Source organism: Bombina bombina, chromosome 4 (genome assembly GCF_027579735.1).
Source record: "Bombina bombina isolate aBomBom1 chromosome 4, aBomBom1.pri, whole genome shotgun sequence".
In the NCBI taxonomy this organism is placed as follows: Eukaryota; Metazoa; Chordata; class Amphibia; order Anura; family Bombinatoridae; genus Bombina; species Bombina bombina.
Genome location: NC_069502.1, coordinates 327,736,104 through 327,753,072, shown reverse-complemented (window position 1 = coordinate 327,753,072; position 16,969 = coordinate 327,736,104). Strand labels below are relative to the sequence as shown.

Sequence of the window (16,969 nt, the reverse complement as noted above, 5' to 3'; positions counted from 1 at the left end):
GTAAGCTCAGCAGCTGCAAAGAACCTAGGTTCAAGCTGCTGATTGGTGGCTGTACTCATATACCGATTATCATTTGCTCACCCATGTGTTTAGTTAGAAACCAGTAGTGCATTGCTGCTTCTTCAACAAATTATACCAAGAGAATGAAGCAAATTTGATAATAGAAGTAAACTGGAAAGTTTTTTTAAAAATCTTATGTTCTACCTAAATCATGAAAGAAAATTTTTGGGTTTCATGTCCCTTTAAGGGTAGATTTATTAAGCCGAATATGCATGCTTTTCTGGCTATATGGAGCAGGTTCACACAAGCAAGCTTGCTGCTACATATTTAAATGGACAGTTATTATTGTATTTATTATCAGGTAATTGTAGAGCTCTAACAGGTTCCGCAGCGCTATGAACATAAGTGGTATATAAAAAACAATTACAGGGATCAAATGGGTAGAGGGTCCTGCCGAGAGTTGCACTGTTGTAGTTGGCTCTTATGAAGATGGTCTACAAACAGCTGGGCTCCTAGGCTTACATGCTATGGGGTTTAAGGGGATATCAGTGGAGATAGGAAGGTTAGTGTAAGTTGTATGCGTCCCTGAATAGTAGAGTCTTCAGGGAGCACTTGAAGCTTTTAAAACTAGGGGGGAGTCTTGTGGAGCGAGGCAGAGAGTTCCATAAAATGGGAGCCAGTCTGGAAAAATCTTGTAAACGGGTATGTGTGGAGGTAACAACAGAGGAGGAGAGTTAGGAGATCATGAGCGGAGTGAAGGGGTCGGGAGGCAGAGTATCTGGAGACAAGGTCTGATATGTAGGGGGGAACAGTGCCGTTGAGGGCTTTGTATGCCAGAGTAAAAATTTTGTGTTTAATCCTGGAGGCAAGAAGAAGCCAGGGAAGGGATTGGCAGAGATGTGCGGCAGATGAAGAGCGACATGTAAGGAAGATGAGCCTGGCAGAGTCATTCGTTATGTATTGTAAAGAAGCTATGCGGCAGCTAGAGAGACCAGAGAGGATAGAGTTGCAGTAGTCGAGGCGGGAAAGGATGAGAGAGTGGATTCAAATCTTAGCTGTGTCTTGTATAAGGAAATGTCTGATTTTAGCGATGTTTTTAATGTGGAAGCAGCAGGCTTTAGCCAAGGACTAAATGTGAGGAGTGAAAGAAAGATCTGAGTCAAGTGTGACCCAAAGACATCGGGCATGTGAGGTTGGGGTAATGGCAGAGGATGCCCCAGAGAAGGCTACACTAAAGGTACGGTTAGACAGATAAGAAGAGAACCAAGTGAGAGCTGTGTTGCAGATGCCGAAGGATTGGAGGGTATGGGGCAAAAGAGGGTGGTCGACAGTATCAAAGGCTGCAGACAGATCAAGGAGGATAAGTAGAGAGAAGTGGCATTTGGATTTTGCTGTAAGTAGGTCGTTGGTAACCTTAAAAATTGCTCTCTCTGTTGAGTGAAGGAGGCGAAATCCAGATTGCAGTGGATCAAGGAGAGAGTTTAATGTAAGGAAATAAGATAGATGTGCATATACTAGCGTTTCAAGAAGCTTTGAGGCAAGAGGGAGTAGGGAAATAGGGCGGTAGTTGGATGGGGAGGTTGGATCGAGAGAAGGTTTTTCGAGGATAAGTGTGACTAATGCATGTTTAAGAGATGTGGAAACTATACCAGTGCTGAGGGAGAGGTTGAAGATGTGTGTGAGTATAGGGGTAAGGGTAGAAGAGAGGGAGGGGAGTAGTTGTGAGGGGATGGGGTCGAGGGGACAAGTAGTGAGGTGAGAGGATAGTATAAGGGCAGAAACTTCTTCCTCTGTAACAGGGGCAAAAGAGCTAAATTTATGGCTCTTTGAGTTTTGGGTCATTGTGAGCTTTTGAGGGGGTTGGAGACCGGTAGTATGTTGAGAGCTGATTTCATTTCTGATGGAGTCGATTTTGTTGTTGAAGTAGCTGGCAATGTGTTACTTTGTTTAACCCCTTTTGCTTTAAGTCCATTCAGGAGACGTACTGTTTTCAGGACTGGCTCAGCAATAGGTCTGGAGGTCTGGTGTGGGAGATCAGGACTGGCTCAGCAATAGGTCTGGTGTGGGAGATTATGTGTTTAACATCTTTGTGGGTTAAAAGCAGAACATTTTTATTACTGCATACAATGTGTGTGTTTTATTATATTATTATCTTCCTTTAATAGTTCAATCTTTTTACATCTGCTATGATCCATACTTTACAATTTTGGCTTAGGTCAAATAATAATTTCCTGCTTCAAAAATGTAATGGATAAGAAAATCCTACAAATAGTGTGTTGTCTTTAATTTAATGTTCAAATAGCAAATATCAAGTCTACAATGAGTTGAGTAATAGGGTAGATTTTTCCAAGCATATGTGTGCCTGGCGTCTAGATGTTTGTGTCGGCCTCAGATATACTTTGACAAATTACATTATTAGTTCCAGCAGTGTACCCAAGCCACAAAGTGTGAATGTCACATTATTCTTTGAGATGTGACATTGAACTACTTTTTTTATTTTATTATTATTACGACAATGTCATCATCAAGGGTATACTGACAATTTGTAGAACCATGTAGATTGAACTGCCCTGTGCTTGTTAATGCTCCAAATGTACCATAAAATTAGATATAGATTGCCAGTATAAAAAGGGACATGAAACCCACATTTTTTCTTTCATGATTCAGACAGATCTTGTGATTTTAAACATCTTTTCAATTAACATCTTATAGCTAATTTGTTTTGTTCTGTTTGTATTCGTTGTTAAAAGCATACCTAGGTAGGCTCAGGAGCAATGCACTACTGGGAGCTAGCTGCTGATTGGTGGCTGCACATATATGCCCTTTGTCATTGGCTTACCAGATGTGTTCAGCTAGCTTCTAGCAGAGCATTGCTGCCATTTCAACAAAGGATACCAAGAGAATGAAGTAAATTTGACAACGGAAGTAATTTGGAAAGTTGTATAAAATTGTATGCTCTATCTGAATGGTGAAAGAAAAATGCTTAATGTCCCTTTTTAAGGACTGCATCTCAAAACATTTCTGCATACAAAATGCATGTTTTTAAAGCAGACCTCTTGAATGTTTCTCACCTATTTAGGTTTTGCAAAATACGGAGGGATATAAAAGGGGTCCTGCGCTGATCAAGCATTCACTGTATATAATTCTGCAGTGTCAGATTTCTGGATCCTGCATGATACAGTCCAGAATTTTCAGAGTTAATCTATAGGAAAAGAGGGCAGAATTAAATAAATAAAATGTTACTACTCATATTTAAAAGGGCATTAAAGACCAAATCACAGATTCAGATGGTTTAGATAGAGTATGTAGTTTAATGAGACACTTGAGTTTATCCCTATGATAAAATGTACTTTGTTCTGTTGATATTCTTTGCTATTCCTGAGTATACTCAGGTAAATGTATTACTGGCAGCTAGCTGGTGATTGATGGCTATGTACATATGCCTTTTGTCATTGGCTCACCACATGTGGTCAGCTAGTTCCCCGCAGTGAATAGCTGCTCTGGAGTTGATTTTAATGATTTCAAAAGGGTTTAGCACCTAGTTAAACACATATGCAAGCAATAGTGCAATAAAATGCTTACACATAAGTGCATTTTCTTTTCATACTTGTATGTCCCCTTAAAATTGTTGGGGGTAGGAACATTTTGGGTTTGATGTCCATTTAAAGATACTGATAAATTACATTGTAAGATAAGTATATTCATTTGTCTTTCACTTCATTTTTACTGACTGATAAATTGATATGTAAAAGTATTCTGATCTCCTTGATGTCATATTTAATACCATAACCGCTAACTTTAATACTGTTTTTCATGTAAATGCTTTGCATTATCTCCAGTCCTTTTGTAAGGTTTTTTTCCCCCTTGATTTTGTCTGATTTTTTTTTCCTGACATTTTTAGACTGAACCCTTATGTTAAGGTCTCAACTAATTGCTTTTGTCCTAGTCTTACTTTTCATGTTGGCTTGTTCATTAGTAATAAGTAGAATCTGCCAGTCTGTACTATTCGATTATTGGTGTGAAAGGATAGCGATTACTTACACCAGTGTTTTTCAACCAGTGTGCCGTGGCACACTAGTGTGCCGTGAGAGATCCTCAGGTGTGCCGCGGCAGACTGACAACAGTGCGGGGGTGTCCCTCTTTCAAATTTTGAAATATTGGGAGGTATGTGACAGGCTCATCAGGCATCATTTACAACCATGACATTGACATTCATTCACAGGCAATCATTATGATTGTTTGTGAATGAATGTCAATATGTCATGTATAGTTTGTAGGAGGCATGGCATGACAGCACAGTACAGTGTGTGTGTGTGTGTGTGTATATATATACATATACTGTATATATATCCTGTATTAGGCTTCAATGTGTGATTTTGTAAAAATTTGGGATGGTGGTGTGCCGCAGGATTTTTTATTGTAAAAAAGTGTGCCACGGGAAAAAAAGTTGCAAATAACTGACTTACACTATATGGTACTTGCATGGGTGATAATGGAAGTGTCATGTACACAAAGTGGGACACTACTGTGATAGAGATGGAGCCACTGCCAATAGTATATAGCTTGTTCAGGCTACTGTTTTAGATTGGCACTTAATACATCACTTGTTCATCCTCTCTCTTGTGTGTGTGTGTGTGTAATTTGCAATATACTTTGTGCTATTTAAAGGGACACTAAACCCAATTTTTTTCTAAAAAGATTCAGATAGAGTATGCAATTTTAATCAACTTTCTAATTTACTCCTAATATCACTTTTTCTTCTTTCTCTTGCTATCTTTATTTGAAAAGCAAGAATGTAAGCTTGGGAACCTGCCTATTTTTGATTCAGCACCTGGGTTGCATTTGCTGATTGGTGGATAAATGTAGCTACCAATCAGAAAGCGCTGTCTATGGTGCTGAACAAAAATGGGCCATCTCCTTTGCTTTAATTCCTCACTTTTCAAATAAAGATAGCAAGTGAACAAAGAAAAAATTATAATATGAGTAAAATACAAAGTTGCTTAAAATTGCATGCTCTATCTGAATCAGGAAAGAAAACATTTGGGTTTAGTATCCCTTTAAAGGGAATTCTAAAATTCATAAAGGTAACCATTGTACTTCCAGGTTTTTAAAAGACCTCCACCTGGAGTAAGAAAAATTGTAATTGCTACCAATATTGCCGAGACCAGGTAAATATGCAACTGTATAATATGCTGCTTTTTTCTAGTCTTGTGGAACACATTAAAAAGTAAATAAAAGGACCATTAAATATTGAAGAATTGTATAATTAATAAGTGCATAAGTAGCAAGATAACACAATAGCACTTACTCTAAATTTTAATGAGCAGTAGATTTTTTTTTGTCAACAAATTTCTAAATTTACTTCAATTTGACATCGTCCTGTATCATGTGGCAGCCGTCAGGATGTGCCAGTTGGATAATGGAAGTAAATTGGCAAATCTCTTAAAACTCCTTGCTTTTATCTGAATCATGAACGTTTAATTTTCACTTTAGTGTCCCTTTAAATGCCTTTGTATTAATCTTTACAACATTTATATTTAGAGCAATCTGCCATTTCCCCTAAACATAACCTCAAATTACTCATTTAAATTATAATTTTCTAAATCTAGAGCAATATTTATGTTATTAGTTGCTGTTAATAAAGATGTTCTCACTATGTTCCTGATTATGTATATTCATGGTTCATCATCTGTTGTTTTTATTCCTTACTGATATCTAATAACAAATGTGAAATTAGTTTTGAAACCACTATTAATTATGTTTTGGTTTTGTTTGTTTCAGCATCACCATAGATGATGTTGTGCACGTTATTGATGGAGGAAAAATCAAAGAGACGCACTATGATACAAACAACAACATCTGCACAATGAATCCCGAATGGGTCAGCCGTGCCAATGCCAAGCAAAGGAAAGGTCGTGCAGGCAGGTGAGAGTATATTGTTTTTCATAAGCTAATATTTTTATGTAGACAAGCCTGTTCTGCAACACATTGGTGTGCAGAGCATGCAGTATACAAATGCATGTGTTTCTAATATAGAATGTGTTAAGTATCTAAAAAAAAATTCCCCCCTTAGCTTTATTCCACTAAAATGTAATGCGGTTTTTTTTATATTTTGTATTCAATTTTCAGATTATATGATGTACAATTATCAAAAATAAACAAGGTAGAGGACAATTGCCTCTGATAAAGTCAACACATTATACAAAGCAAATGGACATATTTAATACAAAATAACATCTATGATTCATTTTGGTACATCGGTGCCAATACCATCTTAAATTTAGCAGTCATATAAACTTATTCCTCATATGTACTAACATGAATAGTATACTACTACCATCTTGTTCTGACCAGAGAAGTGGGGCAAAGGGAGCAAGAGAAAAAGAAAAAAAAAAGGGGGGAATAATGGCGGACAAAAACCTTCCTCTGTTCCTGTCTCTCCCTCCAACCTCCTTTAATGTTCTATCCAGAACTCTAGAAGATAGCCTGCATTAACATTTTGTAATACATATTTTGTTTTACTAAATGGTCTTACTAGTTGAATCTGTATTTTCTTTTTGGAAGCGTTTTGATAACTGGTATCCACTTATTAAAGAAACTTTTCAACTGCAAATTAGTAGTCTATTGCAGGGAGTATTGTTCCATAGTACACTGTATTATCAGAGCCTTTTTACATTCAACAAATTTAAGAGGTCTGAAGGACTTCCATCTTTTTAGAATGAGATTTCTTATTACTAGTATTATTGTATTGACTAATTCCTTATTCCTACATTGGTTTGAGTATTTAGTTAAGAAAATTGTTTTGCTAAAATCTCCCATTCTATTTCCAATATCCTTTTTAGCCAATAGTTAATTTGTGTCCATAACTGAGAAATTTTAGGACAGGACCAGAAATAGTGGCAGATGTCTGCGGTATCTGAATTACATTTGGGACATGGTTGAGTTGTTTTATACCATTTATTCAAGCTATATGCTGTTATATAAACCCTATTTATTAATTTCAAATGTGATTCCCTCCAAGTCGTTGGTACCCGTTTTATTAATTATTTTTGGGCTATCTTGCACCTCTGTAGTATTGATATCTGGAAAATAATTTTCCCATCTTCCTTGTATTCCTTCCACTTGTTTTGGATTCAAATATGAATGAACTAAATAATACAAATGAGATATAGAATTTACCTCTTCCTGATACAACTTGATTCTACTACTTAATATTCCCAATAACCAGTGTGGCTTATATTTTTTTTGGAGTTCATTAATGTAATGTCTGATTTGCAGAAAGGCAAAAAAGTCTATCTTGGGTAAGCTAAATTGCATTGAAATATTATGGAAATTATTAATCACTAAGTCTGGTGTTAAAAGTTGTTTAATATAGATTAGACCTTTACTCTTCCATTGTGTAAGACCGCTCTGGGCTAAATTCAGGATTCACCGTAATCGTTAAAAACTCAGTACAGAAAAGGGTAATATTATTTGTTGTGTAATATTTCTGCTATGCTAGCACTATATTTTTAAAATATACTAAATTAGCAACTTTACTTGGTAGTTTGCCCGTTGGGCAATACAAAATAGCTTTCTTTCTAATGACACGATAAGTCCACTGATCATCTAATTACTATTGGGATATTCACCTCCTGGCCAGCAGGAGGCTGCAAAGAGCACCACAGCAAAGCTGTTAAATATCACTTCCCTTCTATCCAACCCCAGTCATTCTCTTTGCCTATGTTAGTGTAAGGAAGTGGTAAAGTTAGGTGTCTGAAAAGATTCTTCAATCAAGAGTTTATTATTTTATTTGCAGTACTAGTATGTGCTGTTTTTACTCCAGGGTGTAGCTGTAGTCCATTTCAGTCTCTTCAGTAGAGCATTAGTGGTTTTTAAGCAAAGGGAACTTGTGGGACGTAATTCCCACTGTGCCTCCCTCATATTTAAATAAAAGTTGCTGCCCTTATTATTATTATTTTCCACAGGTCAATGTGAGGGAAAGGACCTCTCCAAACATAGTGAGCTGCCTTGCTGCCAGGCAGATTTTATTGAGGCAAGTGCTTATTTATTTTCTTAAGCAGCTTTAAGGAAAAGACATGGCACTTTACTATTTCCCTAACAGGGATATTTAATACTTTAGTCCTAGTATTGTAAGGGGCATTATGTATGGCAGTATTGCAGGCACTGGGGACTTGAGGAGAATTTGGCTCATTTTGGTGGTTTTATTAACGTTTTTGCATTAAGATGTCTGCTGAAACTTTATTTTTGACACGCCCACGCTAGGCGCGGCTTGTGTGAGGTAAAAATGTATCTATTGTGCATTTGTTATTCTCTGACTTCCTGTGTATGGATATCTGTATTTCTTTCATGTAATTAGCAAGAGTCCATGAGCTAGTGACGTATGGGATATACATTCCTACCAGGAGGGGCAAAGTTTCCCAAACCTCAAAATGCCTACAAATACACCCCTCACCACACCCACAAATCAGTTTTACAAACTTTGCCTCCCATGGAGGTGGTGAAGTAAGTTTGTGCTAGATTCTACGTTGATATGCGCTTCGCAGCAGGCTGGAGCCCGGTTTTCCTCTCAGTGTGCAGTGAATGTCAGAGGGATGTGAGGAGAGTATTGCCTATTTGAATTCAATGGTCTCCTTCTACGGGATCTTTTTCATAGATTCTCTGTTATCGGTCGTAGAGATTCATCTCTTACCTCCCTTTTCAGATCGACGATATACTCTTATATACCATTACCTCTGCTGATTCTCGTTTCAGTACTGGTTTGGCTTTCTACTACATGTAGATGAGTGTCCTGGGGTAAGTAAGTCTTATTTTTTGTGACACTCTAAGCTATGGTTGGGCACTTTTATGTAAAAGTTCTAAATATATGTGTTTAAACATTTATTTGCCTTGATTCAGGATGATCAATATTCCTTATTTCAGACAGTCAGTTTCATTATTTGGGATAATGCATATGAATAATCAATTTTTTCTTACCTTTAAATTTACTTTTTTCTCTGTGGGCTGTTAGGCTCGCGGGGGCTGAAAATGCTTCATTTTATTGCGTCATTCTTGGCGCAGACTTTTTGGCGCAAAAAATTTCTTTGTCATTTCCGGCGTCATTCTTGTCGCTGGAAGTTGTTCGTGATTGCGTCATTTTCTCCAACATAGGTGTGTCCGGTCCACGGCGTCATACTTACTTGTGGGATATTCTCTTCCCCAACAGGAAATGGCAAAGAGCCCAGCAAAGCTGGTCACATGATCCCTCCTAGGCTCCGCCTACCCCAGTCATTCTCTTTGCCGTTGTACAGGCAACATCTCCACGGAGATGGCTTAGAGTTTTTTAGTGTTTAACTGTAGTTTTTATTATTCAATCAAGAGTTTGTTATTTTAAAATAGTGCTGGTATGTACTATTTACTCTGAAACAGAAAAGAGATGAAGATTTCTGTTTGTAAGAGGAAAATGATTTTAGCAACCGTTACTAAAATCGATGGCTGTTCCACACAGGACTGTTGAGAGGAATTAACTTCAGTTGGGGGAACAGTGAGCAGACTTTTGCTGCTTGAGGTATGACACATTCTAACAAGACGATGTAATGCTGGAAGCTGTCATTTTCCCTATGGGATCCGGTAAGCCATTTTTATTACAGACAGTAAATAAGGGCTTCACAAGGGCTTTATTAAGACTGTAGACATTTTCTGGGCTAAATCGATTCATATATAAACATATTTAGCCTTGAGGAATCATTTTAATCTGGGTATTTTGTAAAATAATATCGGCAGGCACTGTTTTGGACACCTTATTCTCTAGGGGCTTTCCCTAATCATAGGCAGAGCCTCATTTTCGCGCCGGTATTGCGCACTTGTTTTTGAGAAGCATGACATGCAGTCGCATGTGTGAGGAGCTCTGATACATAGAAAAGACTTTCTGAAGGCGTCATTTGGTATCGTATTCCCCTTTGTGCTTGGTTGGGTCTCAGCAAAGCAGATACCAGGGACTGTAAAGGGGTTAAAGATAAAAACGGCTCCGGTTCCGTTATTTTAAGGGTTAAAGCTTCCAAATTTGGTGTGCAATACTTTTAAGGCTTTAAGACACTGTGGTGAAATTTTGGTGAATTTTGAACAATTCCTTCATACTTTTTCGCAATTGCAGTAATAAAGTGTGTTCAGTTTAAAATTTAAAGTGACAGTAACGGTTTTATTTTAAAACGTTTTTTGTACTTTGTTATCAAGTTTATGCCTGTTTAACATGTCTGAACTACCAGATAGACTGTGTTCTGAATGTGGGGAAGCCAAGGTTCCTTCTCATTTAAATAGATGTGATTTATGTGACACAGAAAATGATGCCCAAGATGATTCCTCAAGTGAGGGGAGTAAGCATGGTACTGCATCATTCCCTCCTTCGTCTACACGAGTCTTGCCCACTCAGGAGGCCCCTAGTACATCTAGCGCGCCAATACTCCTTACTATGCAACAATTAACGGCTGTAATGGATAATTCTATCAAAAACATTTTAGCCAAAATGCCCACTTATCAGCGTAAGCGCGACTGCTCTGTTTTAGATACTGAAGAGCATGAGTACGCTGATGATAATGGTTCTGAAATGCCCCTACACCAGTCTGAGGGGGCCAGGGAGGTTTTGTCTGAGGGAGAAATTTCAGATTCAGGGAAAATTTCTCAACAAGCTGAACCCGATGTGATTACATTTAAATTTAAGTTGGAACATCTCCGCGCTCTGCTTAAGGAGGTGTTATCCACTCTGGATGATTGTGAGAATTTGATCATCCCAGAGAAACTATGTAAAATGGACAAGTTCCTAGAGGTCCCGGGGCCCCCAGAAGCTTTTCCTATACCCAAGCGGGTGGCGGACATTGTAAATAAAGAATGGGAAAGGCCCGGTATACCTTTCGTCCCTCCCCCCATATTTAAAAAATTGTTTCCTATGGTCGACCCCAGAAAGGACTTATGGCAGACAGTCCCCAAGGTCGAGGGAGCGGTTTCTACTTTAAACAAACGCACCACTATACCCATAGAAGATAGTTGTGCTTTCAAAGATCCTATGGATAAAAAATTAGAAGGTTTGCTTAAAAAGATGTTTGTTCAGCAAGGTTACCTTCTACAACCAATTTCATGCATTGTCCCTGTCACTACAGCCGCGTGTTTCTGGTTCGATGAGCTAGAAAAGGCGATCGATAGTGATTCTCCTCCTTATGAGGAGATTATGGACAGAATCCGTGCTCTCAAATTGGCTAATTCTTTCACCCTAGACGCCACTTTGCAATTGGCTAGGTTAGCGGCGAAAAATTCTGGGTTTGCTATTGTGGCGCGCAGAGCGCTTTGGTTGAAATCTTGGTCAGCGGATGCGTCTTCCAAGAACAAATTGCTTAACATTCCTTTCAAGGGGAAAACGCTGTTTGGCCCTGACTTGAAAGAGATTATCTCTGATATCACTGGGGGTAAGGGCCACGCCCTTCCTCAGGATAGGTCTTTCAAGGCCAAAAATAAACCTAATTTTCGTCCCTTTCGTAGAAACGGACCAGCCCCAAGTGCTACGTCCTCTAAGCAAGAGGGTAATACTTCTCAAGCCAAGCCAGCCTGGAGACCAATGCAAGGCTGGAACAAGGGAAAGCAGGCCAAGAAACCTGCCACTGCTACCAAGACAGCATGAAATGTTGGCCCCCGATCCGGGACCGGATCTGGTGGGGGGCAGACTCTCTCTCTTCGCTCAGGCTTGGGCAAGAGATGTTCTGGATCCTTGGGCACTAGAAATAGTTTCCCAAGGTTATCTTCTGGAATTCAAGGGGCTTCCCCCAAGGGGGAGGTTCCACAGGTCTCAATTGTCTTCAGACCACATAAAGAGACAGGCATTCTTACATTGTGTAGAAGACCTGTTAAAAATGGGAGTGATTCATCCTGTTCCATTAGGAGAACAAGGGATGGGGTTCTACTCCAATCTGTTCGTAGTTCCCAAAAAAGAGGGAACGTTCAGACCAATCTTAGATCTCAAGATCCTAAACAAGTTTCTCAAGGTTCCATCGTTCAAAATGGAAACCATTCGAACAATTCTTCCTTCCATCCAGGAAGGTCAATTCATGACCACGGTGGATTTAAAGGATGCGTATCTACATATTCCTATCCACAAGGAACATCATCGGTTCCTAAGGTTCGCATTCCTGGACAAGCATTACCAGTTCGTGGCACTTCCTTTCGGATTAGCCACTGCTCCAAGGATTTTCACAAAGGTACTAGGGTCCCTTCCAGCGGTACTAAGACCAAGGGGCATTGCAGTAGTACCTTACTTGGACGACATTCTGATTCAAGCGTCGTCCCTTCCTCAAGCAAAGGCTCATACGGACATAGTCCTGGCCTTTCTCAGATCTCACGGAGGGAAAGTGAACGTAGAAAAGAGTTCTCTATCTCCGTCAACAAGGGTTCCCTTCTTGGGAACAATAATAGATTCCTTAGAAATGAGGATTTTTCTGACAGAGGCCAGAAAAACAAAACTTCTAAACTCTTGTCAAACACTTCATTCCGTTCCTCTTCCTTCCATAGCGCAGTGCATGGAAGTAATAGGTTTGATGGTAGCGGCAATGGACATAGTTCCTTTTGCGCGCATTCATCTAAGACCATTACAACTGTGCATGCTCAGTCAGTGGAATGGGGACTATACAGACTTGTCTCCGACGATACAAGTAAATCAGAGGACCAGAGACTCACTCCGTTGGTGGCTGTCCCTGGACAACCTGTCACAAGGGATGACCTTCCGCAGACCAGAGTGGGTCATTGTCACGACCGACGCCAGTCTGATGGGCTGGGGCGCGGTCTGGGGACCCCTGAAAGCTCAGGGTCTTTGGTCTCGGGAAGAATCTCTTCTACCGATAAATATTCTGGAACTGAGAGCGATATACAATGCTCTCAAGGCTTGGCCTCAGCTTGCAAAGGCCAAGTTCATACGGTTTCAATCAGACAACATGACGACTGTTGCGTACATCAACCATCAGGGGGGAACAAGGAGTTCCCTGGCGATGGAAGAAGTGACCAAAATCATTCAATGGGCGGAGACTCACTCCTGCCATCTGTCTGCAATCCACATCCCAGGAGTGGAAAATTGGGAAGCGGATTTTCTGAGTCGTCAGACATTACATCCGGGGGAGTGGGAACTCCATCCGGAAATCTTTGCCCAAATTACTCAACTGTGGGGCATTCCAGACATGGATCTGATGGCCTCTCGTCAGAACTTCAAGGTTCCTTGCTACGGGTCCAGATCCAGGGATCCCAAGGCGACTCTAGTAGATGCACTAGTAGCACCTTGGACCTTCAAACTAGCTTATGTATTCCCGCCGTTTCCTCTCATCCCCAGGCTGGTAGCCAGGATCAATCAGGAGAGGGCGTCGGTGATCTTGATAGCTCCTGCGTGGCCACGCAGGACTTGGTATGCAGATCTGGTGAATATGTCATCGGCTCCACCATGGAAGCTACCTTTGAGACGAGACCTTCTGTTCAAGGTCCGTTCGAACATCCGAATCTGGTCTCACTCCAGCTGACTGCTTGGAGATTGAACGCTTGATCTTATCAAAACGAGGGTTCTCAGATTCTGTTATTGATACTCTTGTTCAGGCCAGAAAGCCTGTAACTAGAAAAATTTACCACAAAATATGGAAAAAATATATCTGTTGGTGTGAATCTAAAGGATTCCCTTGGGACAAGGTAAAAATTCCTAAGATTCTATCCTTTCTTCAAGAAGGATTGGAGAAAGGATTATCTGCAAGTTCCTTGAAGGGACAGATTTCTGCCTTGTCTGTGTTACTTCACAAAAAGCTGGCAGCTGTGCCAGATGTTCAAGCCTTTGTTCAGGCTCTGGTTAGAATCAAGCCTGTTTACAAACCTTTGACTCCTCCTTGGAGTCTCAACTTAGTTCTTTCAGTTCTTCAGGGGGTTCCGTTTGAACCCTTACATTCCGTTGATATTAAGTTATTATCTTGGAAAGTTTTGTTTTTGGTTGCAATTTCTTCTGCTAGAAGAGTTTCAGAATTATCTGCTCTGCAGTGTTCTCCTCCTTATCTGGTGTTCCATGCAGATAAGGTGGTTTTACGTACTAAACCTGGTTTTCTTCCGAAAGTTGTTTCTAACAAAAACATTAACCAGGAGATAGTCGTGCCTTCTTTGTGTCCGAAACCAGTTTCAAAGAAGGAACGTTTGTTGCACAATTTGGATGTTGTTCGCGCTCTAAAATTCTATTTAGATGCTACAAAGGATTTTAGACAAACATCTTCCTTGTTGGTTGTTTATTCTGGTAAAAGGAGAGGTCAAAAAGCAACTTCTACCTCTCTCTCTTTTTGGATTAAAAGCATCATCAGATTGGCTTATGAGACTGCCGGACGGCAGCCTCCTGAAAGAATCACAGCTCATTCCACTAGGGCTGTGGCTTCCACATGGGCCTTCAAGAACGAGGCTTCTGTTGATCAGATATGTAGGGCAGCGACTTGGTCTTCACTGCACACTTTTACCAAATTTTACAAGTTTGATACTTTTGCTTCTTCTGAGGCTATTTTTGGGAGAAAGGTTTTGCAAGCCGTGGTGCCTTCCATTTAGGTGACCTGATTTGCTCCCTCCCTTCATCCGTGTCCTAAAGCTTTGGTATTGGTTCCCACAAGTAAGGATGACGCCGTGGACCGGACACACCTATGTTGGAGAAAACAGAATTTATGTTTACCTGATAAATTACTTTCTCCAACGGTGTGTCCGGTCCACGGCCCGCCCTGGTTTTTTAATCAGGTCTGATAATTTATTTTCTTTAACTACAGTCACCACGGTATCATATGGTTTCTCCTATGCAAATATTCCTCCTTTACGTCGGTCGAATGACTGGGGTAGGCGGAGCCTAGGAGGGATCATGTGACCAGCTTTGCTGGGCTCTTTGCCATTTCCTGTTGGGGAAGAAAATATCCCACAAGTAAGGATGACGCCGTGGACCGGACACACCGTTGGAGAAAGTAATTTATCAGGTAAACATAAATTCTGGTTTTTTTGACGTTTTGCGCCAAAAATGTCGGCGTCACCGGATGTGGCGTCATTTTTGTCGCCAAAAGCATTTAGGCGCCAATAATGTGGGCGTCTTTTTTGGCGCTAAAAAATGTGGGCGTCATTATTGTCTCCACCTTTTTTTCCCATTATTTAAGTCTCATTTTTCTTTTGCCTCTGGTTACTAGAGGCTTGTTCATTGGCATTTTTTCCCATTCCTGAAACTGTCATTTAAGGAATTTGATAGATTTTGCTTTATATGTTGTTTTTTCTCTTACATATTGCAAGATGTCTCAGATTGACCCTGGATCAGAAGCTACTTCTTGAAAAACGTTGCCTGATGCTGGTTCTACCAAAGTTAAGTGCATTTGTTGTAAACTTGTGGTATCTGTTCCTCCAGCTGTAGTTTGTGATGAATGTCATGATAAACTTGCTAATGCAGATAAAATTTCCATTAGTAATATTCCATTACCTGTTGTTGTTCCATCAACATCTAATACTCAGGATGTTCCTGTTTATATAAGAGATTTTGTTTCTAAATATATTAGGAAGGCTATGTCTGTTATTCCTCCTTCCAGTAAGCGTAAAAGGTCTTTTAAAACTTCTCATTTCTCAGATGAATTTTTAAATGAACATCATCATTCTGATTTGTCTGTTTCTGATGAGGATTTTTCTGGTTCAGAGGATTCTGTCTCAGATATTGACACTGATAAATCTTCATATTTATTCAAAATGGAATTTATTCGTTCTTTACTTAAAGAAGTTTTAATTGCATTAAAAATGGAGGATTCTAGTCCTCTTGATACTAAATCTAATAAGCGTTTAAATTCGGTTTTTAAACCTCCTATAGTTATTCCGGAAGTTTTTCCTGTCCCTGATGCTATTTCTGAAGTAATTTCTAGGGAATGGAATAATCTGGGTAATTCTTTTACTCCTTCTAAAAGATTTAAGAAATTGTATCCTGTGCCATCTGACAGATTAGAGTTTTGGGACAAAATCCCTAAAGTTGATGGGGCTATCTCTACTCTTGCTAAGCGCACTACTATTCCTACGGCAGATAGTACTTCCTTTAAGGATCCTTTAGATAGGAAGATTGATTCCTTTCTAAGGAAAGCTTATTTATGTTCAGGTAATCTTCTTAGGCCTGCTATTTCTTTGGCTGATGTTGCTGCAGCTTCCACTTTTTGGTTGGAGGCTTTGGCGCAACAAGTGTCAGATCATAATTCTCATAGCATTGTTAAACTTCTTCAACATGCTAATAACTTTATTTGTGATGCCATCTTTGATATCATTAGAGATGATGTCAGGTATATGTCTTTAGCTATTCTAGCTAGAAGAGCTTTATGGCTTAAAACTTGGAATGCTGATATGTCTTCTAAGTCAACTTTGCTTTCCCTTTCTTTCCAAGGTAATAAATTGTTTGGTTCCCAGTTGGATTCTATTATTTCAACTGTTACTGGGGGGAAAGGAACTTTTTTACCTCAAGATAAAAAATCTAAAGGTAAATATAGGGCTGCTAATCGTTTTCGTTCCTTTCGTCAGAATAAGGAACAGAAGCCTGATCCTTCCCCTAAAGGAACGGTTTCTGTTTGGAAACCGTCTCCAGTCTGCAATAAATCCAAGCCTTTTAGAAAGCCAAAGCCAGCTCCCAAGTCCACATGAAGGTGCGGCCCTCATTCCAGCACAGCTGGTAGGGGGCAGATTACGATTTTTCAAAGAAATTTGGATCAATTCGATTCACAGTCTTTGGATTCAGAACATTGTTTCACAAGGGTACAGAATAGGTTTCAAGGTAAGGCCACCTGCAAGAAGATTTTTTCTTTCTCACATTCCAATAAATCCAGTGAAGGCTCAGGCGTTTCTGAAATGTGTGTCAGAGCTAGAGTTGGCTGGAGTAATTGTGCCAGTTCCAGTTCTGGAACAGGGTCTGGGGTTTTACTCAAATCTATTCATTGTACCAAAAAAGGAG

The 16,969-nt window shown here is 39.7% G+C and overlaps 1 protein-coding gene across 1 annotated transcript in view; it reads left to right on the top strand.

Annotated features, from left to right (window-relative positions):
* DHX36 (DEAH-box helicase 36) overlaps window positions 1-16,969 on the top strand; it is a 195,585-nt gene that overhangs the window by 56,730 nt on the left and 121,886 nt on the right. The window contains exons 14-15 of the mRNA XM_053710066.1: window positions 5,104-5,168; window positions 5,782-5,925. Of these exons, the coding sequence (XP_053566041.1) occupies window positions 5,104-5,168; window positions 5,782-5,925 (209 nt within the window). The remainder of the gene's footprint in view (window positions 1-5,103; window positions 5,169-5,781; window positions 5,926-16,969) is intronic.